The sequence below is a fragment of the Fundulus heteroclitus genome, chromosome 17, assembly GCF_011125445.2.
Source record: "Fundulus heteroclitus isolate FHET01 chromosome 17, MU-UCD_Fhet_4.1, whole genome shotgun sequence".
NCBI lineage: Eukaryota > Metazoa > Chordata > Actinopteri > Cyprinodontiformes > Fundulidae > Fundulus > Fundulus heteroclitus.
The window spans coordinates 18,885,256-18,911,800 of record NC_046377.1 but is presented as its reverse complement, the minus strand read 5'-3'; the positions used below and the strand labels follow the sequence as shown (position 1 = coordinate 18,911,800).

The 26,545-nt window shown below is 43.3% G+C and overlaps 1 protein-coding gene across 3 annotated transcripts; it reads right to left on the bottom strand.

The window, feature by feature from the left end:
* Positions 1-2,030: 2,030 nt before the first annotated feature.
* zmp:0000000711 (tubby-related protein 3) lies at positions 2,031-26,478 on the bottom strand. Of its 3 annotated transcripts, none has more exons than XM_012879012.3 (12): positions 26,363-26,478; positions 16,788-16,829; positions 15,498-15,549; positions 11,132-11,294; positions 9,673-9,897; positions 8,333-8,466; positions 8,049-8,240; positions 7,844-7,956; positions 5,115-5,232; positions 4,919-5,017; positions 3,678-3,849; positions 2,031-3,549 (listed from the first exon to the last, which is right to left on the bottom strand). In XM_012879012.3, exons 1-12 carry the CDS (start codon positions 26,380-26,382, stop codon positions 3,416-3,418), a joined length of 1,464 nt encoding a protein of 487 aa, XP_012734466.2. In that variant the 5' UTR covers positions 26,383-26,478; the 3' UTR covers positions 2,031-3,415. The 3 variants fall into 3 exon arrangements, with proteins under 3 accessions (XP_012734466.2, XP_036005086.1, XP_021180407.2); XM_036149193.1 differs by lacking the exon at positions 26,363-26,478 and adding an exon at positions 19,781-20,014; XM_021324732.2 differs by lacking the exons at positions 15,498-15,549; positions 16,788-16,829; positions 26,363-26,478 and adding an exon at positions 14,069-14,399.
* Between the last annotated feature and the right edge of the window lie 67 nt (positions 26,479-26,545).

The window sequence follows — 26,545 nt, the reverse complement described above, 5'->3', positions numbered from 1 at the left end:
CGTAAATATTTCCGTAAGTCACAATTATTCAAAAGTTTATTGCACAATTCACCGTTTATCTGACACCAAAACAACAGCTGGGTCCTAATCGTAAAAGCCTCACAGCTTTAACCAAGCAAACGATGCAGTTTACCAGGTGTGCAGCTCCAACCGGACATTTTCTGAGCAGAACTTCAGAAAGCAGATAAAATCCCTGAAGGCCCATCTTTAGTGAGATACCCTGAAAACTTGTTATCTTAAAGGATTTTTCTCAAGCAAATGTGATCTTTTACTCTGAATGGACCCGTATGAAAATAAAATCCGTAAATGATCCTTTTTTTTTAAATAAAATAATCCGTTAAAACATTGTTTTTGGACGAATAATACGACATCAAACTGCAATGATTTCACAAGCTTGACTCACTGTCAAAATTGTAGATATAAGCTCAGACTGAAACATGATATTTAAGTAAATGAGGGTCAGCAAGTTGCAGATATGATTTCTTTAGGATTGTCAACATGGTCCTTTCAAGACTCTATTTGATCACTCTTCCTACAAGTGGTACGAGTTCATTGAAACGAGATGCTTCCCTGGCACCGACCTGGTTTTAAAGGTCCTCACATTTTAAATTAGGTTGAACTCAGGATCATTTTAGATGACCAAGGTTAAACTGTTTTATCCCTTCCAGATCCAGTTTAGGTGTGTCTTACATTCCTGTCTGACTGGAACACCCAACTGTCCTTGTTCAACTTGTTTGTCACTGATTCAAGGTGAAGCTGAAGAATATGTGGAGAGTATTCTGTCATCAGACTTTTGTCTGACGAATGTAATTGTTTGTAGAAGTGTTCGATATAAAAAAAAAATAAAAAATACCGGCCGGCATCTCTCCTTGTTATTATTAGAAAGCTGTTGAGCAATGAGAGCCGACAATATTAAGATCACATCATAGCGAGACTAATTAAGGTAAGACGAATGCAACGGTCTGTTAAGGAGCGCTTAGCTGCTGTGTGGATGTGTAGTGAGATCCAGGACAGTGACGTAAAACACGGATAAGATGCCAAATGAAATCCGATACGTATCCGAATTAGAATATATATATATAAAAAAAAATATATATATATATATATATATATATATATATATATATATATATATATATCTATATATATATATATCTATATATATCTATATATATATATACAAAAAAAAAAAAATATATATATATCTATCTATATCTCTATATATCTATCTCTATATCTATATATCTATCTATATATATATATATATATCCCAGATATATGTTGCATATGGGCAAACGGATGTGATTTGGGTGGCATTTCCCTGCGGTGTGAACGTAGGGTTCCTGGGTTGTTTCTGAGCATGAGAGCTAATTCCCTCCCATCTGAGGGTGACCAGCCTGTAGAGATGAACTTTACCACTTCTGCTAAGAAGGGCGGTCAAATATCAGGTCAGAATGACCCTGTAAGCTTGTTGATGGGTACCAACAGTGCAGGGTCATAAGGCTCATTTACACAGACATTAGTGGAAGTGTTTCTATATATACTGCTCAAAAAAATTAAGGGAACATTGAAACATCACAATGTAACTCCAAATCAATCACACTTCTGTGAAATCAAAGTTTCCACTTAAGAAGCAACACTGACTGTTTACCTGCTGTTATGCAAATGGACTAGACACCAGGTGGAAACTAGAGACAATTAGCAAGACACCCCCAACAAAGGAGTGGTTCTACAGGTAGTGACCACAGACCACTTCTCAGATCCTCTGCTTTCTGGCTCATGTCACTTTTGAATGCTGCCGGTGGTTTGACTCTAGTGTTAGCGTGAGACGGCATGTACAACCCACACAAGTGGCTCAGGTGGTGCAGCTCAACCAGGATGGCACATCGATGAGAGCTGTGACAAGGTTTGCTGTGTCCGTCAGCGTAGTGTCCAGAGCATGGAGGCGCTACCAGGAGACAGGCCAGTGCATCAGGAGACGTGGAGGAGACCCTAAGAGGGCAACAGCCCTGCAGCAGGACCGCTACCTCTGCCTTTGTGCAAGGAGGAACAGGAGGAGCATTGCCAGAGCTCTGCAACATGACCTCCAGCAGGGCACAAATGTGCATATGTCTGCTCAAACGATCAGAAAGAGACTCCATGAGGATGGTGTGAGGGCCTGACGTCCACAGGTGAGGGTTATGCATTTTAAAGGACATTACATCAAAGTTGGATATGCCTGTAGTGTGTCTCACAGTCCAGACCTCCCTGGGTTAATCAATTTGATTTCCATTGATTGTTTTTGTGTGATTTTGTTGTCAGTACATTCAACTATGTCAAGAAATACAGAAGTATTAAATAAAAATATTTCATTCATTCAGCTCTAGGATGTTATTTTAGTGTTCCCTTTATTTTTTTTGAGCAGTGTATTTAAGCCTGTGTGTGTAACTTTTACCATGTTTGTGGATTAAAATGAAATTCTGTCAGCTTCAACCAACCCTGAATCAGTACAAAATGATAAAAATAAAAAAAAGTATCGACACACAGCCGGTTATAATGTAGAGAGGAACTAAATATGTTTTAAAATTTGTTTTAACTTCTGTTTGGCTCTTCTGATTAATGCCCATTAAACATAATTTAGAAACAAAAAAAAAACCAATATGTGTATCTGACCACCAGAATAAAAGCGCACTAGTGTTTTAACTTTAGCTGAAATAAAAAAAGATTGTCTTTATGATCTTTTCTATACTGGCTAAAGGCATAAAAACAACAGTTCATGTGTGTCGTTTTTGTCTTAAAATGTGCAAGTTTGCATTTATGTTTCTTCTTGTAATTAAGCTGAATAGACAAGAGATAAATGTTAGTGAGAAAAAAAAAAAAGAGAAGTCTGGACACATGCACAGACGGTCTGCTTAAAATGCACCTTAGACACAAGAATAAATGACGCTGCATAGCAAGAGGGATTTAAATTAGTGGTCATAAGGATATGTTGATGATTTCTTAATTAAAGTAAAAGGGGAAAAAAATAAAATAAAAATTTGACCCCACTCTTCTGTTGAGGCAGATTAACATAGTTTGTCCTGAAGATGGTGCCAGAGAGAAAGTAATGTGCTGTAAAAGCACCGAACCAAAAGACCAAAACAGGATTAAATAGTCACAGAGAATACAAGATCGGTCCACATATCTTCAGACGAGCTCAGAAGCACGACATCAGCTCTCCTTATACGTAGTGTTTCATCAGATAATGGAGTTTATCATTTCCCTTTTAACCTGTACATGTCTTTTTACATATAAACACCAGCTGCACACAGATGGATCGGATCATCTTCAACTCCCCACGGAAAGCTATATTACAACATAAAAAAACCCAGAAAAAAAAACAAAACACGGCAGCAGCTGAAGGAGACGCGGTTTTGCTCGCAGCGCATCCTTCCTGCTACTCACAGGCCAGCTTGTTGTCGAAGCTGGACAGCCCGATGGCAAAGGCTTGGAGAGCACACATGGGATAATTGTAGTCGAGGGTGAAGATGTCTTCGGCGACTCTCCCAAACTGCATGACGATGTAGTCAGCTGGGGCGAGAGCAAGCAGAGGGGCGCCGTCACAAAATAACCACCGGGTAGCAGCGGTAAGAACTTCATAACAAGGGCTGGAAATCAATCTGGACTAAAAAATAAATAAATAATAAAAAAAAACTCACGGTCGTTGTCGTGCACTATCTGGAAGTTTTTCACCGACGCTTGGGTGACGCGGCCGTGGAAGTTCAAGACGTACGACTGGGTGTCGTCGTTCCAGACGGGGGCCTTGTTGTGTAACTCGATCAGGTTTTCCATCCCGTTGCCCTGCCACCTGCCCACCAGGCTCTCCTGTTCCTGCCACACACACACACATATACACACACACACACACACACACACACACACACACACACACACACATATCCATGCTCATGCTCTGCCAGCGCCTTACAGGAGTAATTACACCCTTCACAACCACAGACTTTTAACGCATTTTCCCGGGATTTAACACAAACTCCTGTTTATTTGTGAGTGGGGAAAAGAAAATGACTCGTGGTTTCAATAAGGTGATCTGGTGTGGCTTTGTTGTCGGTGCTCGTTACTGCGATAAACCTAGATGACACCCTGAGAGACAAACGTCCAATAGAAGAATCAACAGAGACGGTCCCTCTGTGTGTAATTCAATCTCAGCAGGAACTGAGCGAACCAGGGAAGGTCTGAGCGGTTTGTTAGAGAACATCAGTGAACCGAAATCCAAAGAAAAGAGCTGACAGCTCGGGGAGAAAGCTGCGGACAACTATCAGGATGAGGTCATTAGTTGGCAAAGCAACTGAAACAGACACATCAGATATTAATCAAAGACGCAGCCAAAAGCTTCATGGTAAAAAGAAAGCAAGTCCGGAAGTTTATCACAAATTTGTAAAACATGGTGGTGGCAGCGTCATGCTGTGGGGATGCTTTCCTCCGGCGGTGACGGGGGGAAATCAGGAGAGCGGATGGGAGGGCGGGCGGAGCTAGACTGTGGTGCAAACCAAACGACGAGCCTGAACATACCGCCAGAGCTCCACTCGGCTGGTGTAAAATAAATCTTATTCACCTGTTAGAACGGAAAAGTCAGATTCCGGGCCTAGAATCGGTTTGTGACTTTCTGCCAAGACCTGAAAACCGACGTCTGCAGACTCTCTTGGCGGTGGTGCGGAATACAAATGTGGACCACATTTTACAGATTTTTATTTGTGAAAAAATTTAAATAAATGTAGCGCTTTCCTTCCACTTGAGGATTTTGCAATACTCTGTGTGCTTCTGTCACAAACCACCAGAATAAAGTATAACGAAATGGGTTTCTTTAGCTGAATTCATACAAATGATCCCATGAGACAAAGCAACGCGGCCCGGTTAGGAGGAAATGTTGGGTTGGACTCACATTTTGAGGTCTCACGGGAATGCGCTCAAAGTTCATGTTCATCCCTGGGAGGACGACGGTCATCTTACGCGGCCCTTTGAAGCCCAGCAGGTTGGTATCCTGCCAAAAAAAAAACAGAAAAAAGGCACAGAGAACGTGACGATTTCGCCTAAAAGGACGCAGTAGGCACGAGCTCCGCTGTCTGCCGTCCACTCACGTAGCAGATAGCTGCCAGCTCCTGGCGCGTGTTGCTTTCCTCTAGCAGCGTCCCGAGGTTTTTGCAGGGATTGGTGCCGTTGTCGTACACGGTGAATTTGGTGCCCGTGTAGTTGGATCTGATCAAAAAAGGAAAACCACACGCACATATTCAACGTTTTGTTTTCAGGTTTCCCAGTTGGTCACGTGTTTTTGCAGATCAAAGGATTGCACTTGGTGCTGAACCACTTAAAGCTCAGCAGCTACTGGCTCCTGGAGTAACTAGATCCACTGTGGGTTCTGATCCTTGTTTATTCATACATGCATCTCTCTTTCAGGGTGTCGAGGCTGCAAGCCTTCTGAGGCCGGCTTCAGATCTGATTTCAAGCGTGCTTATAACAAAACGCAGTCTAAAAAAAAAAAAAAAGGAGGCAGGTATATCTAACCTTTTCATGGATGAGTTCTGATAGCCCCGTTCAGGATTAGACCCGTTTTCAATCACCTTTTGGGATGAATACATCTTTTTATAGAGCTTTCCGTATGTTTGACAAATAAATGAATCACATAAGTCCAGTTATACCTTCCTTGTCCCACCATGGGGGCAATTCAGGCGAGACGGTAATAAAGAACAAGGTAATCTAATGTTAGTTCTAAATCAACACAGGATTAATTTATCAGACAGGCAAAGGATATAAACACATTAAAAACGTTTCGCACAATTATTGGATATAAAATATTCCGGTAAAAATTTAAATATTATACACAGGAAATACAGCAGCCGGTGTGAGAGAAATAGGAAATATGCATGATGGTACAAGCAACACCCGGAGGAGCTAAAGTGTGCGCAGATGGACATCAGCATCTGAGAGACTGAACGATTCAGGACCAGACGTTGGAAACCCTTATTGGGTTTGTTGAGAGCAGCAGAGATTCTAAAGTCTAGCAGCAGCTGGGCTGAAGGAAGAAACACTGAGTGGAAAGCACTAAAAAATAGGAATGAATGGGGAGTTTAAGGTCATGCTACCGTATCTGAACTGGATTTAAGTCCAGATTTGGCTAAGCCACTCCATAACGTCATTGCATTTGTTTTAAGTCGGTCAGAGGCAGCCTCACTGCTCCCACTGTATTCTGGACACCATCCTGCAGGACGTTCTAGTAGAGAGCAAAGTTCAGGACTCAATCGATTATGTCGTCCAGGTGTTGAAGAAGCAAAGCAGCGCCTTACCCTCACACTACCTGTTTCTGAAACGCTGTCAGACGGAACCCGACACAAACCTTCCCAAAGGTTCCACTTTTGTCTCGTCGGGCCACAGCATGTTTTCCTGGGGATCATCAGGATGTTTTGCCCGTTTTCTTATTGGTGGATGGTGAACTCTGTTCTTAACTGAGGCCGTGAGGCCAGCAGAGCTCTAGAAGCTGCTCTGGGTTGGTTTTATGGAGTAATTTCTGCTGACCGGCCTCTCCTGGGACGATTCCCTGCTGCATATTTTCTCTGGTTGTAGATCGTGGCTCTCACGGTGGCTCGCTGGCATCCCAAAGTCCCTTTCCAGACTGATCTATGCTAGTGACTGTGTTTCTACATTTTTCTTTTTTAGATTAGGTGTTGCTTTTTGACATTTTTATGCTGTAGTGAGGTTCTGTGACATGGAGCCCGGCTAAATAAATAGCGTACTCACGGGTTCATTTATGATTTTAGAAGATCAGATTTTCGGTTTGGATAGCTGTTCCTCTTGACGACTGAATAAAATCAGTTGAAAACTGCTTGTTGGATATTTTCTCAGACTGCCTTTCTCTAATATTAAAATATTTTTGACCGGGACGATAACGAAAACTGAAGGGATGTGTCGGGGGGGCAAACATCCCTCACAGCACAGTGAGAGGGCAGTTCCTTAGCTCTCCCAGCTCCCTAAGCTCCACACCATCACATCATATGCCTGTCCTTCGTTTTCTGACTGACATTCATTGGCACCGTTACCTGCGTTATCTCCATCTTTAGGGATGCACCCATATAAACCTTTGAGCTGATTAATAACCAATATTAATCTTACAGATCCTTTTAACACAGTGAAACAACCACAGCACTCAGATTGCTTCTCTGTTTTAGCTAAACACCCCACAACACTGCGGTGCACTACTACCACTGTCACATGCCCCCCACCGCCACCCCACCTAAACACACACACACACACAAAAACAAGATCAGTTATTAATATCGGCCCAGTTTTGCTGCAGATATATTCTGCATACCTACCTATTTTACTATTTTATCTTTTCCATGTTTTCTGCACCGCTTTCCCCTTCCCACGACTGCCAACAATGCCGGACAGCTTATGCAATTACAGAACCTGCCCAGTTGGTGGCAGTGTGTGGGCTGACTCACTGGAGAACCCAGGAAACGGGTTCAGGCATTACATCTGAGGCCACGTACCAAGTTTTGAGAAGGAGACGTGGAAATTTTGGACTGTACGATTGAATCGACTAATAAAGTTTTCACCATCAAGGTGCCCAAGGACACGACGGATAAATCAAAACCCTAGTCTGACATTTATGAACTCTTGATTCTAATTGAGAAAAAGCAAAAAGGGAGCACTTTTCTGCTAAGATGTACTTTATGTGTGAAAACCAAAAAATTTGATTCTTATATAATGAAAATATTCCTACGGTCTCTGTACGTTCCACCCAAACCTGCCGGCTGCATTTCACCTGTCACCACTCCCCCGCCATCATCCCGGTAGAGACGGAGCAGCTCACCTCAGTTTACCGATGAAGCTCTCGCCATCTCGTGACAGATCTGTGGCATCCACTGAAATGAGGTAGTTGGACGTTTTGCTCTTCTTTCTCTTTCTTCCAGCCAACAAAAACTCCTGCAGACAGAGAGGCCTTTATATTAAGAGCAGGTACCTGACGTCGGACCTGTTGCGTAGGGAGGTTATAGAAGCAGCTTCCGTTCGCTCACCCTTCTTCCGTCTTCTCGCTCCATGTGCATGAAGTAGGTGGGGTAGAGGCCCCGGTCCATTCCCTTCTTGTCCCGGGTAATCCTGCATTTGATGGTGATGCCGCGAGGTGCCGGGCACAGCACGAACTCCTCCAGGTTGGCCGCATCTGCAAGGACGCTCTCTGCAGAAGGCGATCCAGGGATCGCAGTCTCCTGGGGAGAGAGGAGGAAACGATGCAGCGTTGTGATTTGGGGTGATCTGGATTAGATGGTAAGGGACTGGTGGAAGATGCCGAGCAGCTCACAGGAATGTTTTTGCCGCTAGAAGCAGAGGCGGGTCTGGGAACGTCGCCGTGGGAGGACGGAGAACATATCCGCTCCTCGTCCGTCTCTTCCTCCTGCTCGCTGGATTCGTCGAAGTTCATGCTTCCACACAGACCTGTTGCAAGACGGCAGCCAAAAAGCGTGAGCACAGATAACACGAGACATGACGAAGGGGGGAAAAGGAGTCTTTGTGGAAATCCTCTGGGGCAAGACGGCTTCTTCAGTTCTTTACAAACGCGTCTCTCCAGTGGATAAAGATTTATCTTTAATTTCTTAAAACATTTTCAAGATATTATTAGGGTAGAAGAGAAGGGAAGCCCGTTTCTCTGGAATTATCCGGGGGTATTTGCTCTTCAATGCAAGTATTGAAAAAACTTGAAAAAACTTAGTAACTCAGTAATTCTTTAATTACTGAATCATTTAAATCAGAAAAAGAGTTTCTCAGCACTGCTTAGTGTGTAAATGTCCAGAACTGCTGACAGCCAGTTTCATTTGATGAGGCTTAAGACCGGCAGCCAGGCGGTCATGCAGACGTGAAATGATTCTAGCAGACCAAAGCTCTCTCTGCCTGTCTGCTCTTTGGTCACTGGTTTCACCGCCAACATGCAGCTGGATCCCTCTTTAATTCACTGTCAGACAGCAGCGGTGGTGGTCCACTAGTATTAAAGCAAAAAATCTAAATTAACCATTTAGATTTTCTGGAATTCCTGGAAGTCCTGGAATTCCGGTCAAAAAATTTTGCGATACCTATGATGCACCAGGAGGTGGCGATACTAACATTGAATTATTATTGTTTTTTTCTTCTTTATGGTCAGTTGGCGTGCAGTTTGACCTACTTGGCCATAATGACAGGTATTAACTCAGTGGTGGTGGCAGCATCATGCTGAGGGGGCTGTGTCGCTGCTCCTTGTGCTGATGCATTACCCAAAGTGGACGGATTAATGGACCAGGAGGACAAACCCAAACTTTACAACAGATTAATGATCTGGACCGCAATAAATCAGGTCATTCAGAACCTCTGTGTAAGTTACAGTTCAAGGGCTGGTGTTAAAAAAACATGAATAGAAACAGTTTCACATTAAAGTGATTTCTGGGCTGTTAAATGGAATTATGTATTGAATACATTTAATTTCTCTAGGTTTTTTAATTTTTCTTTCAGCTTTTGTGTTTGACAGAAAATATCACCATTCATCATTTCCTGTAATATCAGTTTGAAACACTGTGAAACGCCAAAAATCTTTCAGTGGAGATGCGGGTTGAAATCCTACAAAAACATAACGGCATCTGTTGACCGAAGGAGCGTGTCGGGCCCAGAGCTTACCTTCCCTCTGCAGCAGCTCCTGGATGTCTGTCTTGGGCTCCAGCAGCGTCTCGGTGTCTCCGTCTCGTTCCGTTTCTTCGGCTGCAGGTGACTGGCGCTGAGACGGAGGCTGATGAGGAGCCTGAGCAGCCTGAGGAGACTGGCACTGGTTCGCTGACTGAACTTGGATTTTCGTTCCCACATCAGGGGGTTCTGAATTCAGGAAGGCTGCCGGTCCATCAATACCTTAAACAGGGGAGAGCAGTTAGTTACTCTCTGAATTCTTCTATTATCTGTCCGTGTTAATTCAGCCCTTTGTGTATTTATTCGTATACCCACTTTGTCCCAACCAACTTCTATTTTGTTCCCATGTATTTAACCATTACACGTCATTTTAAATCTTTTGGTAGCTAAGTATTTTTGGATAAATTATGTAAATAATAAATAATATTAAATAATAACAAATCTATATTTAACGTCATTTCCACTGATTGTGGTTGAGATCCCTAATTGACTATTATAAAATATGCCAGATTAAAACCAACAGAGCTCTGAGAGCCTCGTGCTGGTAGATATAGATCTAAGGAGCAGCACAACCGGTTTTTAAAAAGTAATACAACAAACACATGAAAAATGATTTTAAAAGAGAAATCGTGAAAGAATGTATGAAACATCCAAAAGGACCAAAGCTGCAAAAGTAAAACATTGATGAAGGGGTAAATGAAAATAAACTGGTTTAAAAGCAGCAACTTCAGCAAGTCAGAATACACAGATTTTTTTTAAAAGCTTTTTTAAAGCTTTTTTCTTAATTATAATTAAGGAGTCAAGTTTGTTTGGCTGAGACAAACTATACATAAAACATAAAAAGCAGAATAAGGTTTTTATTCATTCTATTAAACACAGAAATATGTATATACAAATCCTATTTGTGTTCTCCTGACCTGCTGATCTGACCGCGGACCAGCAGCTCAGATATTAAAAATTACCTCAGATTTTTTGTTCATGTTGCTTAAACACACAAATACTGAATCTGGACTATAAATGCATCAACAATCAGTGTGAATGTCACGTTGTTTTGCATTTATACAAAAATGGGGGAGTACGTTGTAATCCTTTCATTTTACATTGGATTCATGGAACCAGCATCACCTTCTATTAAACATTTGGTAAATTGATTTGCTGAAATATAACAAAGCTTAGGCAACTGGCTTTACATGTGGTTTAGTCCTTGGAAAAAAGCTCAGCATCATCAGGTCAGATCTCGAAGAAAACCAGAAATCGGTATCGACAAAGTAAGTCTGATCGGTGCATCTCAATAAAAGAGGAACGGCGGCAGCACTTTCTGCTTTTAATCGGATTCTACATAAAGTTAAAGACCTTCTCAGTGCAACTTCTGTAGCTTTTTAATTTCCAGCCAAAATCTCGTGCGACTCCGACCACTCAAAAACAAAACGGCCCGTCCCGTGCGGGTTTCTCTCACCGTCGATGACCACGTCGCTGCCGGAGCCGAGCTGAGACTCCACCAGCGGGTCCTGCTCCTCTCCGCGCCGCGTCCGGTACCGCCGGGGCCGGGTCTCGGTGTTGGGCTGGACCATCATGGGCTCCTGACGTTTCCGTCGCTGCTTCTGCTCCAGCAGCGCCCTCTGTAAACACACCGGTCATGGAAAAAAGCTCAGGCGCTGAGATCCGACCCCACGGAACCGTCCCGCTTATATTATCCCAACGTTTGATGTGAAGAGGCTGAATGCAGCTCAGGTGGAAAAGCTCACACGGCGGAGGGTAATTACATTTGCATGGATGACGAGATGCAGCCTGTGTCTCCCAGTAAACACTGAAAATAAGCTCTCTAATTAGAACAAAAAAAAAAAAAAAAAAACAGGTCTGCATCGCACCTGGTACTGGAGCGTGATGGAAAAACAGGGATGCTTAATCCAATGTGCGGCTGAAAATTCCTCGAGGTTATGCTGTACGGACTAATCCTCCGACCAGACTGTGGTCAGAGCAGCCATTGGGATTATGCAAGCAGGTTAATTAGTGTGCCAAGTGCACAACAACACATCCTGGTGAGTGATGCTGTTCAGTGGGATGGAAGAGACCAAAAAAAACAAAGCTATTTCATAATTCATTAGTCGTTGAATTAACAGTGAGGATCTGGAGGACATCTGCTTTACCGGCTTTCCTTTTGGCAAAACACAAACGCATCTGTTACAAATCTCATGTGAAAATCTGGAGAAAGCAGATGTGTACGCGCTTATCGGCACCCCTAGCAAAAATAAAAAAAGAAACGTACAACGAGCCTTAAAATAATTTCAGATTTTATTGCAGTAACATGAGATTAAGACCTTTAATCTGAGTGGATTTATTCAGTGGGAGAGAGAATCAGACGCTGAACCTTTTATACATACGTATTCATGCTAAATGAATTTAGAATAAATATCCTGAACCATTTAATTATTTTAGACATATTTATAAAAATGACACAACACCGAGGCCCAGTTCTTTCAGCTACTGGTCACTTTTTTTAAGAACCCTGTTAGTGAACCCTGCGACTAAAAGACCTTTTACGCATTTGTTCATGTCTGTGTGTGGAATTTTGTTACTTTAGAAGCACTGCATTAAATATCTAGTGCAGTTCCCTTTTTATGAGTCATTTCAGAAAGTAAAACAGATTTTGTACAGAGATCTATTACACATAAAAGCTTGACATATTTTACTCTATAGCTCACCAGTGCATGTTGATTATTATGGATTACAGGTAATGAAAACTCAGAATATTAGAATATCACATTAGACCCATCAAAAAAAAAAAAAAAAAATTATGAGGCACTTCATCAATATTGCACCAGTTATCGCAAGAACTCCCAGCAACATGAACACCCTGGTCATGGAACCAGCTTTTGGTGCCTTTGGGTGTGCAGACAGGTACCAAGTCCTGCAGGAAAATAAAACCAGCATCTCCATGCGGCTTATCTGCAGAGGGAAGCCGGAAGTGCTCTAGAATTTCCTGGTAGACGGCTGCATTGACTGTGGTCATCAGAAAACATGGTGGACCAACACCAGCAGATGGCATGACACCCAAAACCATCACTGACTGTGGAAACTTCACAAAGGGACTTCAAGCAATATGGATCTGGTGCCGCTCCGCTCTTCCTCCAGACTTAGGGACCTTTATTTCCAAATGAAATGCAGACTTTACGTTCACCTAGAAACAGGACTTTGGACCAGCTCCTTTTGTCCACTTCTGACACTTCTACTCTCTTCAGGAGTGGCTTGATACAAACAATGCAACATGTGTGGCCCACGTCTGATGCTTGGAGGCTCTTAATGCCCCGACTACAGCCTCAGTCAGCTCCTTGTAAAGTTGTTGCTGTTGCGCCTTTTTCTTCCACACTTCTTTCTTCCACTAAATTTTCCGTTAATATGCTTGGAAACTGAACTCTGAACAACCAGCTTCTTCAACAATGACCTTTTGTGGCTTCCCCTTCTTGTGAAGGTTGCTGATGACCGTCTTCTGTCCTGAGTCTGTCCAGTCAGCAGTCTTTCCCATCATTGTGTCGCCCACTGATCCAGACCGTTTAAAGTCAATAATGCACTTTTTAACAGTATTCTACTTTTCTGAGACACTGTCGTTTGGCTTTTTATTATCTGGAAACCATAATCATCAAAATTACATGAAACAAAGGCTTGGAATAATTAATTCTATGTGTAATGATTTTATATAATATATGAGTCTTATTATCTGAGATGACTGGCAAGAAATATTGCACTTTTACACAATATTGCGATTTTTTTTTCAGATGTACTAGTAAGCATGCTTTCAGAAGAAAGCACTTCCCCTAAGATTACCTTGATGAAATGAGTTTTACCGAATGGGTTCTTAAGCCGTAAGAGCTTAGATGAGCCTCTTATCATTGCAACAAATGACAAGGATTCTATGGTGTGTTAAATTCTTGAAACTGTAAAGGAACCAGGAAGGGCTGTTATCATACCTCTCTGTATCCCAGTGGACTTGCGTTTTATTCAACAAGGGGAACAAGCTTTCAACATGTGATCGAGACTCAGAAGCTTATTTTGTTATGAAGGAGTTATTTTGATCGTATCCATTGTGAGGACCGAGACGTTGGCATTTACACAGCAGGAAGTGACTTCATTAAGGCGTTCACGGTCCTTCCTGTGTGAACCCAAACATCAGGCAGACAATTAGGGCACAGGATGCTGCTCAAAGCAGACACTGACCCTGTTTCTAGCTGATTTCGGTCCAACAGAAGGAGCGTACGCACACAAAATGTTACTGGATGCAAAACGAGATTAGTCAAAAGCAAGAAAGAGACATGTAAGCACTGCTAGTAAAAGGGCTGCCAGAGTTTTTCCTGGTTTCCACAGATATGCAAAAACATAGAATATGAAATGGACAAACCTGCTCCATTGTGGATATAAAAAAAAATATCCGGCAAACTTAATGATCCTGTTAAATTAAAACTGCTGCAGATTCCATATATTCCCCAGGAGCTCGGGTGGAAATGGAAGCAGACAAAATGAATGCTGGGTCGCCTTTGTCTTCATTTGTGAAGCTCAGAATGGAAAAGCTGATGGCCTCCTCTGCATAATGTGGTCCTCTGACAGAAAAAAAAAAAAAGGGCCCATCTCACCATAACAAGCAGCAGAGTGTTTCTGTGCAGTCACCGTTGCTAACTGAATGAGCGACCATTAGCGTTGGGATGAGGGGAGAGATAACGGGGGACAGGAGGTGCACTCTGAGTGAAACATGCATTTTTTCCCCCCCCTCCCTCTGTCAGTCTGAAAATAAATCCAAGACAAAAGGTCTCTGGTGTAAATCCTTTTTTTCTGAAATCCTATTAATCTATCATGACGTTCATCTTTTCACCTCTAAGAAGGAGAGCTCAGCTACACGCAAAGTGTGAGATAGAGGAGAGCCGTGTTAAATCAAAGCTCTGCAGCTTGGTTTGGGATGAAGGCTTCTACGGTGGCTCAGAAGAGAGCGAGTCAAACGGAAGGGTTATGTGGGTATAACGGGTTGCTGAAGGGACACAATGCATTGCAAAGAGTAAAAAAAGGAGCTCTGAAAGAGAAATATGCAACACATTTGGTGCATATCCTGTCATCATCGTCATACCGATATAAAAATGTCACATGCTTCTCCAGATATGGGGTGATAATATGCTGGGGGACACCAGAAGGCGATGGAAGGCTATAGAGAAATCTGTGTCAGCAGAAAAAAGCTGCTGTACAGGGAACGTGCAGAAAGGAAAGTTTGTCTGATTCTTTAGTTCTTCTTAGTTATATTTTACTGCTACAAACACAGGTTATAAATGTCGGTTTTGAAAACTGTTTCCAAATATTCTTAACAATTTTCCTGTTCAGAAAGAGGCTTAAATGCCTATATATATATATTTCTAATAGGGTAACTACTACATTAGGTAAACTTGCAGGATCTGAAGGAGCGCTCCACAGCCACCATAATTGTAGTCTTTTCATCCAAAAAGTTTTTTAACCAAAAGATTATGACAAGAATCATACGTCCAAGAGAAGGAACACACGGCTGAGGGACACTGGCAGGCGGTTAACACCACGGTGAGCACAGAAAGCGCGGGTGTTGGATACGAAGCGTCTCAGGTAGAGAATGTGTCCCTTCTTATGTGCCCTTTGTGAGGGTAAAAATTCTGATGCTCTCCAAGTAATGTCTTAGCCATATTACACTTGTTCTCTTTCATTAAGTTGTTTTTGTTGTGGAGCTAGATCTAGCCCAACGCATCACAAGCTGCGCTGCAGGAAAACAAAAAGCAGAAACCATGTGATGGGCCACATGTTACGCCGGGCGTTCTCACCTGTCTTTCCAGCTTCTGCTGCATCAAACTGCCACCGTCATCTTCAACGCCGCTGCAGAGGAAAAGCAAACATGAGGCAAGGTCGGGCACATTTTTCTACAGAAACAAGAAATAAATGAAAAACAAGCCGCAATTTTTAGTTTTCGTTTTAATTGTCTTTAATGGAACCCTTCAAATCCCCCACTGAGCTGCACAGACAGAAGCTCGGAACCGCTCCCTGAGAAAATTATCCTGAATAAAGAAAGCGAGGCCGCTGTGCGGTCTAGGCGCTGGTGTGCTTTTATCTCCGGCGCCTTTCTGAAGGGACACGTTGCTAAGCTACAATGTGGGGAGGACGGCTGCAGCAGCCGCCGCCGTCAGTCCCGACTCGGAGACCTGCAGTGACCCGGATCAAACTCACACGGGTGAGTCACAGATCACAGGCCGACGTCACGTACAGGTCACCGACTCTCGTTTCTCTTTTATCTCTTCCTGCTGAGTACACCCTTAAATATCACACGCTCTTGTGGGCTGAAACGACTTTATTTGTAGAGAAGGATCAAAGTTAAGAGACAGCGCCGCAGTGGGCTGCACCAGGTAAGCTCGTAAACACCCAGAGCTCCCTTTGGTTTCCCTGCTCTTCCCGTCGCATCTACAGCTGCGGCGTTCAGGACTCAGGAGGAGCCGCTCTGAAAGCACAAAACAGAACCGCGCGCGCTTTGATAGGGCCGTCTACTCCTCCATCGTCACAATGCGTACCCCACTAGTCGGCACGGCCATGACTCATGGTTATTATGCTGCCCTCTGCCAGAACCGATCAGCATGCACAAGTGAGCGCCGCGGACTGACTAATGCGTCCTGCGGTGTTGTTGCCGGTAAGCCGACGGGTCCCCCGGGAGGCCCGTATGGCATCTGAGACCGAGAGCACTTCTTAATTACACGTATGCCATTTCAACAAGTGGGTGGTAGGAAAACCTGCAGGTAGACTAAGCAGGGAGAGGCTGGCCAACTCTTCGGCAAGTTATAAAAGCAACGGAAGTCACGTCAAAGCTGCTGGTGGCACTTTAAATGACAACGCTCTCCTAACAGCAGGGGGAGGGACTTGGAAAAAATAAAGCAATTTTAATGGTGAAATTACTGTCTTGATCCACTAGAGCTAAGGTTTTTTTTTTTTTACCTCTTACCTCAATTTCCTCAAGTTATTTTGATTCCTGGAGAGCAGCTGTTAAAAGGTTTAGCCATATCTGCTCTGTTTTTTTTCTTTTGTGATGATGGCGTGGGTTAAAGTTTGAGACGAGCGTTGGGACTTACCTTGATGTTGTGTTTGAGGAGAAGCTGGCAGAGCTGGAAGGTCTTCGGGGGGGACAAAGGGAACGGCCACAAGAGAAGGTTATGTGGAGAGTAAAAATAAGCTGATCAGTTCAGGAACGCAGTAAAAACAACCATCGTAGGACAAGTAAGAAAAAAAAAAAAACAAAGCAATTTGCAGACATTAAATGGGTGCAAATCAGAGTTCAGAGTCAGTCGAACTATTAACCTACCTGGTGTGCTCTGAAAAAAAAATAAAAAAATAAAATAAAATAAAAAGCACCACCTGGCACATAGTGTGTTTGCCCACGGTAAATCCGCTTTCTTGCCTTTTGTTTCCCAACATATAACAGTTTATTACCGTACCCATTCATAGCCTAGGTGTCCTCATTTTGAATGAAACTACTCCACTGCATGCATTTTATCTATGATTGTGTCGCTGTTGTCACGATGCACCAATAAAAAAAAAAAAACTTACAAAAAAAAACATTACAAAACTATTATTAATTCAGCAGTTCAACTGCAAAGCAATTTAAAAAGTGATTCCTCCCCGATTTCAATAAAAAGCGCAAAAACGGCAGATTTATGAATGCGGCCCTAAGTTTATGATCAATTTGTGGCTGTATTAGTTTCTATATGGACAGTGGCTCTGTCTTTACACAGATGCAACCTTGTTAAAAAATAAATCAATCAATCAAAGAAACTCGATCTTCTCTAGCGTTTTATATCATAAGTTAAACTGGTTGAGATCGAGGCAAAAAAAAAAAAAAAGAAATCCTGGAGCACATTTGCCTTCTCAAAGGCGTTCACACGTAGACTAAGTTAGGAGGCGTCTCACTGGAGCTGCGAGCGATCAATGTTTCATTCGTCTGTCACGGCTTGGGTGGCCGTCACCCAGTAACCATGGAGACTGCAGCTCCGTCATCGCCACAACACCTACAGCAGCGTCGGTTCAAATCTGCAGACACGACCTGATCTGTGCATTTACAGACAGGCACGTCCAGAACCTGGACCCAGGCACTTAGGGGTGTGAGGTCTTTTGCTCAACGTTTTGACCATTTTATGAATAGAATTATGTATGAGCTTAGAATTTGTTTAACAAACTAAAAAATACACATGTAATCAAAATAGGGACGTATAACTGTACAGCATTGCATAATAAAGTAAAGCCAGCTTGTTGATGAACATTTTAACACTAATCCTGTAGGAAGCGGGTCGCCACATATTCTGCTTTCACCGCTGACTGTGACTATGAACAAGTTGCCTAACGGCCAAAGTGCCTCTGGGAAGCCCAGTGGCCGTGCCTCAGGATTCTCTGCAAACTAGGCGTCCAGAAGCCCACAGCGAGCTGAAACAACGATGGAGCCGAACCCTCGCGTTTCCTTATCAGCCACGGACTCATCTGAAGTAGCTGGGCTTTGAGACGACGTTTCAATGAAAGCGTTTCAAAACTTCAGGCTGGCAAAGCAGAAAATGGCAACGACTAATAATCACTGATGTTTATTACATGTTTATTAATGTTCTCGCAGATCATTCCAACCACAGTGTTTCAACTGAATTATTATTGCAACTATATATATGAGGTTTAGGTTGGACTAATCCTGTTCTCTTATTACTCGGGTGATATCTTTCCAGTCTGGTCCAGTTTTGGTGACCCGGTGCGTACTGCAGCTTAAGTATCCTGTTCTTAGCCAACAGGAGCGGCACCGACCCAGAGCGGTGTTCTGTTGCTACACGGTTCCCCGTGTTGTTGGCTCAGAGATGCTATCCCACGGACTTTAGCCGTAACGAGTGCTTATCTTCTTCTAAGCGTTCCCGGTAAACCCAAACGATGTCTGGAAGTGAAGGTCCAGGTAGATCAGTGGTTTCTACCCTGCCATGTACAACGAGGACCGTTCTAACTTTCTAATTCGGACGCTTCGCTTGAAGTTCAGCAGCTTGTCTTCACAAAGTCCAGCTGCCCAAATCCGTGGAGTTGTTGCCACGTAACCGGCTGATTCACCATGACAGATGAACCTAATAAAGTGTGTGGAGCTTCAGTTCAGACTATAATTAATGTAAGGAGGTTTTTTTTTTTTTAATACAATTGGGAACGGCACTCTGGGAAAAACCCACTTTATCAGTTGTCTCCTGAAACTCTTAATCAGCTGGACTTTGCTGAGCGAGTCGCGTTGTTTGGTTGCTTCATACACAGTTGAAAGTTGTCTAATAAATGTGTCCAGCGGTTTGATTGGTTGACGGCGGTGTGACTGTTAACAGAAGCTCGTCCTCGCCGAATACAGACAGACGACATTCTCTTAGAGACGCATCTAAGCGTCACATTCATGTTAGATGCCGGTTCGATTCGGACAGCCAACGACACACACACACACACACACACACACACATGTGTAAAGTGCAAAGTGAGGACGTCCAAGCTTTTCTATGGCCTGACCATGACCTAAACCTAATTGACACCTAACTTGTAGCCCAGAAAAAAAGTAAGGACTGAAGATAGGTCCTCACTTAATTAGTAGAATGAGTGAAAAATGTTCCCGCTCTGCAGCAAGTACAAGAAACACACACACACACACACACACACACACACACACACACACACACACACACACACACACACACACAGCAACTCTAGTTACAACACAGCACAGTCACAAGCTGGCGCTTTGAATAAGTAACAACACGGCGGCAGAAACATGAGCAAGACGGACAAGAGTTGACTGCAAGTCAGTCTGTCCACCTGCCAGCTGATTGGCCGGGAACATAAGGCAATGCATGGATAAAAATAAATAAATAAATAAAAACAAGCTTTAGCTCTGCCAAAGACTACTTTGTGTTCTAGTAGCCTGTAGTCTGATGTATAAAAAGAAGAAGAAAAAAACACACAGCTGGATAGGAGATGGGGTAGAATGGCTTAGTCCCGTCTGCAGCATCTTCTTTTGTTAAATGAACAGAAACACACGTCTCAAATAGAAAAGAGAGGATTGGCAGTCTGCTACCTGTACGACCAGCGGCTGTAGAGCGGCTGAGATCCTTCAGTCTTTACCGACTCCATGGATGGGAGCGTACGAAGGCCAATCCACTTCCTCCCCCCCCAGCGGTGCAGAAAAACCCGCGCTCCCACTTGTGGCAAAGCTTTGTGCTCCGTCCAACCCGACGGCACGGCCTCCGCGCTCCCGGATCTCTGGCAGATATCACAGCGAAGCAGCAGCTCCGCCACTTCCCGCCCATGGGGGGGGGGGGGGTGACAGTAACCCAGCGCTGAGGTAGACCGAGGTCGGGAGGCTTGTGCCGTTACCATGACTTCACACTTCAGACCACGCACAAGAAACCAAAGGAGGAGCTGGAATGGAAGTGACGGCGCTGAATGTCAGCGCCTCGACACAAACAAAAAGCCTGAAAGAGCGAGGCACACATGGGGGCGAGGTCCTTTTAATCGCAGTGCCTTGCAAAAGTATCCTAAAACACGTTAAGGTTGTTACCGATTGTAACCGGAGGCTTTAATCTAGTTCCTGTGGGTTTCAGGTGACTTTGAAAAGGAGAAGCTGCACAGCTTTCAGTTTGCCTTTACAAATAAAAATCTGTACATGTGTGCAGTGCCTTTGTTTTTGTCCCCCCCCTCTTACTCTGGAATCACTAAATAAAAAGCAGCGCAAGCCATTTGCTTTAACCGCTGTGGGATCCAATATCAGCAGAAATACAGCTTCTTTTTTTTTTGCAAATGCAGAGGGTTGTTGGAGAAAAAGCAGCTCCACCCCTGAGCAGATGGGTCAGGGGTGGAGCTGGACGAGGTTACAGAACAGCGTCCTAAGCAGGTCGGTGCTCGGGTCCAATGAGACCAAACGTGAACTCTTTTGGCACACTGCAAAAACGGATCTAAAAATGAGTAAAATGTTCTTAAAGTTAGTATATTTTTCCTTGATTTGAGCAGCTAAATAAGATTATTTGCCAATGGAATGAGTATTTTTACCCCTAAAATAAGATATTTAGACATCCTGCACTTGAAATAAGACGATGGAGATGAGTTGTTCCTATTTTAAGTGCAAAAATCTTCTTCCATTGGCAAATCATCTTATTTACCCGCTCATATCAAGGACAAATACATTAATTTTAAGAACATTTTACTTATTTTAAGTTCCGTTTTTGCAGTGCATAAATGCAAAATCCCACGTTTGGTTGAAGGTCGGCACTCGGCATCACCCTGAGCACATCATCCCCGCAATGAAATATGACTCTGGCAGCATTAGAGGTCGACCAATGGGCTTTATTTTTTATTTTTATTTATTTTTTTGGGGTTTTTTTTGGCCCATCAGTCCAACCGATACCTGCTGTCGATTTTTTGGGACTGATTCCTGAAGCCGAAGTCGCTTTTTCTTCCTCCGTTTACAGGATAAAAATTGCACAACGATAACAAATGTTAGACAAGTCTCAAAACGTGAGTTCAAACCAGCCAATGTCAACAATCAAGTCGAAGAAAAAAAAAAAAAAAAAAAAAGCAGAGCTTCTTTTGTTCAGTGGGAAGGAAGTGGAGAATGAAAACTGATACGAGAAAAAAAAAAAAACACCAACACAAATATCGGCCGGCCTCTACGCAGCATCATACGTGTCCTTCTTCAGCGCGGCGAATCAGGCTGTAATGTTGATGGCAAAAAGAATGGCGCTCAAATTAATTTTGCCACAAACTCCTTGACGGCTGCATGGGAGGAGGAGCTGGCTGTTTGGATATTCACCTTCACTTAGGAACCGCAGCATTTCTATACAAACGACTGGTGTATGGAATGAGAATAGCTAAGAAAGTGATATTAAGATTGTGGAAAACTGACAAGGTCCCTCAGTTTAAAACGTGGATAAGTGATTTTACTGAGATTCTACATTTGGAGAAACATATATATATATATATATATATATAAAAATAATACAGAATGGCGCTGAATATCCAGCCCGAGCTGACCGGACGGTTGAGAGCAGAGAGTATACTTACGGGTAAAGCGCTGCATCTAGATGGTATTTTCCAATTGGATTTCTTTCAAAGTTTTCACTTCTCTTGTCTAGGGGCACTTTTTAAACATCAGCTTTATTAGTCACCTTATTTTACCGTCCAATTCCCTCCCAGCGACTTTCTGACAGCTTCTGCAATCAGCTGCGTCTCATTTCCTTTGACTCATTCAGGGCGTCTATCCAACCACAGATGCCCAAATTCTGTCTGGCATCTTTTATGTGCGCAATAGTGGAAAGTTGTTGAGCGTCTTCAAAAAGAAAAAAAAGCTTTTATACCCCGACTGCCTGCGTAGGAGGCAGGTTTTCAGGTCCGTCTCTTTGACACTGGAAAAGCGCATGCAGCTTTTCAAAGGGAATTCAATAAACATGCAACCTATAGATTGCCCTTTTCTAAAAAAAAAAAAAAAGAAAAACACAATGTGGAGACCTTAATACAGTTGCTAGGAGACCAGAGTCTCCCTTTTTTTTCCCTGACACCTATTTGCCAAAGCGAGAAAACGGGTTTATGTTGCGCGTTTGTCCTGCGAGACGGCAGGAAAACTGCACAGGAGGCAACTGGTGAAGACAGGAGGGGGAAACTTTCCCCGCAGGGGGTAATTATTGAGCTCCAAACAAACGATGGAAATAAACTATAAGAGTTGATTACAACAGTTTCCCAAGCGAGCATCGTCCCTCCGCGACGCGCCTCTCCCCACAGCGATGCGGTGCTGAAAGAAACGTAAGCCGAGACATTCCTGGGACAACAATTCACCACAAAAAGGGGGGGGGGGGGGGGGGCACCCAAATGTTTCTGAAAATTCACAGAAATCTCCAGCAGTCCGGGGAAAACGGGGTGCATCACACACACATCTCTTACACACACATCTCCAGGGATGTGAGAATGACCTTCGCTGGGTCAAACGTGTGGAGTTGCAGAAAGAAAAGCCCCCAGCCACAAGTCGTACTTCCAGCTGCTGAGGTTCACCGCAGAGATGTTTTAGAAATGATTTACACTAAAAAACGGTCCTACGATGTCTAAGGGATGCGGCTTGGACATTTCAGAGGCAATGATAAAACATTTTAGTGGACGTTTACACAGAAAACTGCTGCCCCCTACACCCTCAGCGGAGGATTCAAGGCAACACCGCCGCCAAACTACACTGACCTTCCATTTTCATCTCCTAGCCAATGTAAGCAGCTCCTGCAGCGCCGCATCGGCACGCCGTTATGAAAACTGTCACACTTTCAAGCAGCTCTTCCCAGGATGCAACAGCGTGGGATCCGCAGCAGCTAGAAAGCTGCCAAGTTTCTCGGCCGCTTCAGAACGTAGCGCGGGGCATTAGCAGAAGCATCCACATTCCTCCCCGGTGCTGCGTGACGCATTTCTAAGAGTTCAGGACGAAAGCAGCAGCCATCTCCTTCTGCGGCTGGATGTCTGCAAACACCCGAGCAGCCGTTTGTGAATTATCACACAGGCTGTGTAGCTTGGATGAGTCCACGAAGGGATTGCACAACCCAGCTGGTGTGCTGATCAGAGATCCGTTTATTCCCGTCATGCTGACGGAGAAAAAAGGGGAATTAAGAAACATGAGAGAAATAGAAAAAAAAAAAGAAGAAGAAATAAAAAAAATACCCAGGATGGTCGCAACTGTATGTCCGGCTCTAAGTCGCCGTGTTTGTTGGTGGGATTTTCCCAACCCACTGTGCCGAGGGCCCGCGTTGAGTTGGGGAAATGAAACAGAGCAGACAAAGATCCTGCCCCTCGTTTGTGGGTTCCTCTTCGCTGACTGAATCTGAACATTTTATGTGTGTCCAAAACAACTTTAAGTAAAGTTCTGACTGGTGATTTTTTTGCTTTGTCGCAGGTGGCATAAATGGTGGCAAGAGGTGGCAAGAGATGATACCCAGGGCCGAGAGAAATCCCTAAGTCACAAGTTATTTAAGCTGCCAAAAGCCTTTTGGCACGTTTCATAAAGTCCCACAATTCAGCCACCCGAAGCCACTTTCCTTTATTCTATTTACTTAGTATTTAACTGTGCAGATTCTATTATTATTAGATGTGTATATAATAATCATCACTATACTGATGCATGCAGAACCACAAGAAGAAGACACTTTTAGTCGTCATCGCAATTGTACATTTTTAAACCCCTGTTTTAGGGAGCAGCGGGCAGCTTACGGCGCCCGGGGGAACCATCTGGGGACCAAGGGTCTCGCTCAGGGACCCATGGCGGCAGACCCAGAGCAGCAGTCAGAGGGTTTCCCACCAGGTCCCAGCAGCCTTCTCAGAATGCAAGCGCGCTGCTCTGGCCTCTGGTGCTTGGACGCGATACCTGGAGGGCTTTAAAGTTTCAGGTGCCGTGCATTCAAACTGTGCTTGTCGATGATACGTTCGGCCAGCTGGAGGATATTCCGATGTTCTTTACGCCCACGTCTGATAGTACAGAGATCTTTCCACTCAACAAGTTTGGGGACATTGAAATAACGAAGAAACAGAACCGCGCCAGGACTGTGCGCACAAACGAGGAATAGCTATGGAGTTAGTTTCCTGCCAAAACGTTGTACACAAACAAAATGTGTTGCACACAAATAAAACTTGTTTTGCAAACTGACCCCAAACGTTGCGCTCAAAATATAATTTATAAATTGTCCCCCGAGTACAAAACGGTCTCTGCTCGCACAAAACAGCCTCTCCTAGACTACGAAACAATTCCAAACCTCTGCGGCAAATTTCTGCCAAAAGTCACGTGATGCATTAAGAGTTGTTGTTCAGACTTCCCGACAGCAGGGGGCGCACTCGAAAAAACTGAAACGCACCGGTTTGGCTGAGGAAGACAGACGTGATATCACAGGTGACAGCATCACCCCATACGTAGGCGAGTTAAAAAAAAAAAAAAAAAGTTAATAGCTAACTATGCAGATAGAACATGTACGATTTCAATTAAAGACACTTTTTAGTTTTATCTCTGATTTAAAAATGCTGTGTAACGGACATTTGAAAAAATTACGTATTTAAACGATGACCTGATCTTTAACTCTCCTTTGAGAATTGCCACAGAGGTGTGGAATTGTTTCGTAGTCGAGGACAGGCTGTTTTGTGCGAGCAGAGACCGTTTTATACTCGGGGACAATTTATAGTTGATATTTTGAGTGTAATGTTAGGGGACAGTTTGCAAAACAAGTCTTATTTGTGTGCAACAAATTTTTTTGTGTGTAAAACAAGTTTTATTTGTGTGCAACATATTTTTTTTGTGTAAAACGTTTTGGCAGCAAACTAACTCCATAAATTTTGCTGTGAACAATGTCAACGATGCAGTATTCAGCAATCATGTTATCCTGAATACAAGCCAGATAAACTCATAAATATTATGTAGAGTCAATACATTCAAGTCATCTGTAACTGCCATTAAATGTAAGTTTTCTATTATTACATTTTAAGTAAAGGACGTAAGAAAATAAACAAACAGATGATGGCCCACCTTTCTTTAGTTTAGGTCCTCGCCAACGGCAGCATATTTAGCATTCTGAGCACCCAGACTTTTTGATGTTGCTTTATTTATTATGTCGCGCAGGAGGTGACATTCCATACATACATTTCCTACTTTAAATTGTACATTTTAGCAGCAGCCTGTGCTAAATGTGACAGTTTCGTGTCCTAATCTGGGACTTTATTGATCTCACCATTGTGAGATCAATAAAGACTATCTTATCTTATCTCTAATGAAATTGCTTTTAAACCTTTAGGAGGAAAACTACCCGTTTAGATTCATTAGATTAACAAACAATAGTTGGTGGAAAGCCCTGCTTTGGACGGTAAAAACAAAACAAACAGAAAGAAATTCTAAAAGCATTATTATAATAATACCATCTTTTAGAATTACAATTTTATTCGTACTCTTCTTGGACTTAGCTACTAACATTATGGAGCTGTCTAGGATTTAAAATGAAACAAAAAGCAACAAAAAAGAAAGAAAAAAAAAGGTCCACGCTACTTAAAGGCATGTTCAGACATGATTATGCGTTTTCCCCCTCTTCTGTAAAAATCAAAACCAGAGAACTTTGAGGATGTGTATAGGTCACATCTAGCATCTGCAGGAAATCAGAAAGCGAACGAAGACAGACGCAACATTCCTGGCAGTGATTTTACGCTTTGCTTTTGCCAAATGATTCATCGTGTACTGTTAGGATATGTGGCTCAACCCGAACTAGACGAGTTCTTTCTCTCGTTAATAATGCCACAGGGGGGACTTTAACGTTAAATATGACGCCAGAACGCTCACTCGGCAACATAGCCTCCTATTGACAACCACCATTGATTAAAAAAAAAAAAAAAAGCAAAATTCACACAGAACCATGGCAACGATGCCCTTACAATGCCGGTGGTGGGGTGTTAGATCCTGTCGGTTACCGTTACAAGCTAACGTTAGCTACGTCGGTCTCCACTGTACCACAGGGCTGCGTTTAGAAAAGTTGACGGCGATACTTCAAGTTTTTTGGGGCTTTTTCTATGCCAGACAGAATAGGTTAACGGCACTCGGCTTCTAGTTAGACGGCTGGAAGCACGGAAGGCCTCCGGAGACAGCGACATTAGGAGTTCTGCTCACCTTATGCTGTAGTAACTCATGTTTGCTCGCTGGTTGCTAAGGCTCGACCATCAGGAGGGACTCGCGGCACTTTTCCATGGACGCTGTTGTCGAGAGAACTGTTACCCCCGTCCTTAGTTACCGACCCCGTCAAGAACGGGCCTTCCTATTGGTCCGCCGGTTTTTTAGGTGGGATTTAATTGG

What these genes read in the sequence shown, in the direction of transcription:
- zmp:0000000711 (XM_036149193.1), bottom strand. Translation starts at nt 19,836, where the DNA reads ATGGAGTCGGTAAAGACTGAAGGATCTCAGCCGCTCTACAGCCGCTGG. An exon ending in TACAGCCGCTGGTCGTACAG is followed by an intron (nt 16,830 to 19,780) that starts GTAGCAGACTGC and finishes TCCCCCCCGAAG; the next exon opens with ACCTTCCAGCTCTGCCAGCT. An exon ending in AGCTTCATCGGTAAACTGAG is followed by an intron (nt 5,233 to 7,843) that starts GTGAGCTGCTCC and finishes TTTTTTGATCAG; the next exon opens with ATCCAACTACACGGGCACCA.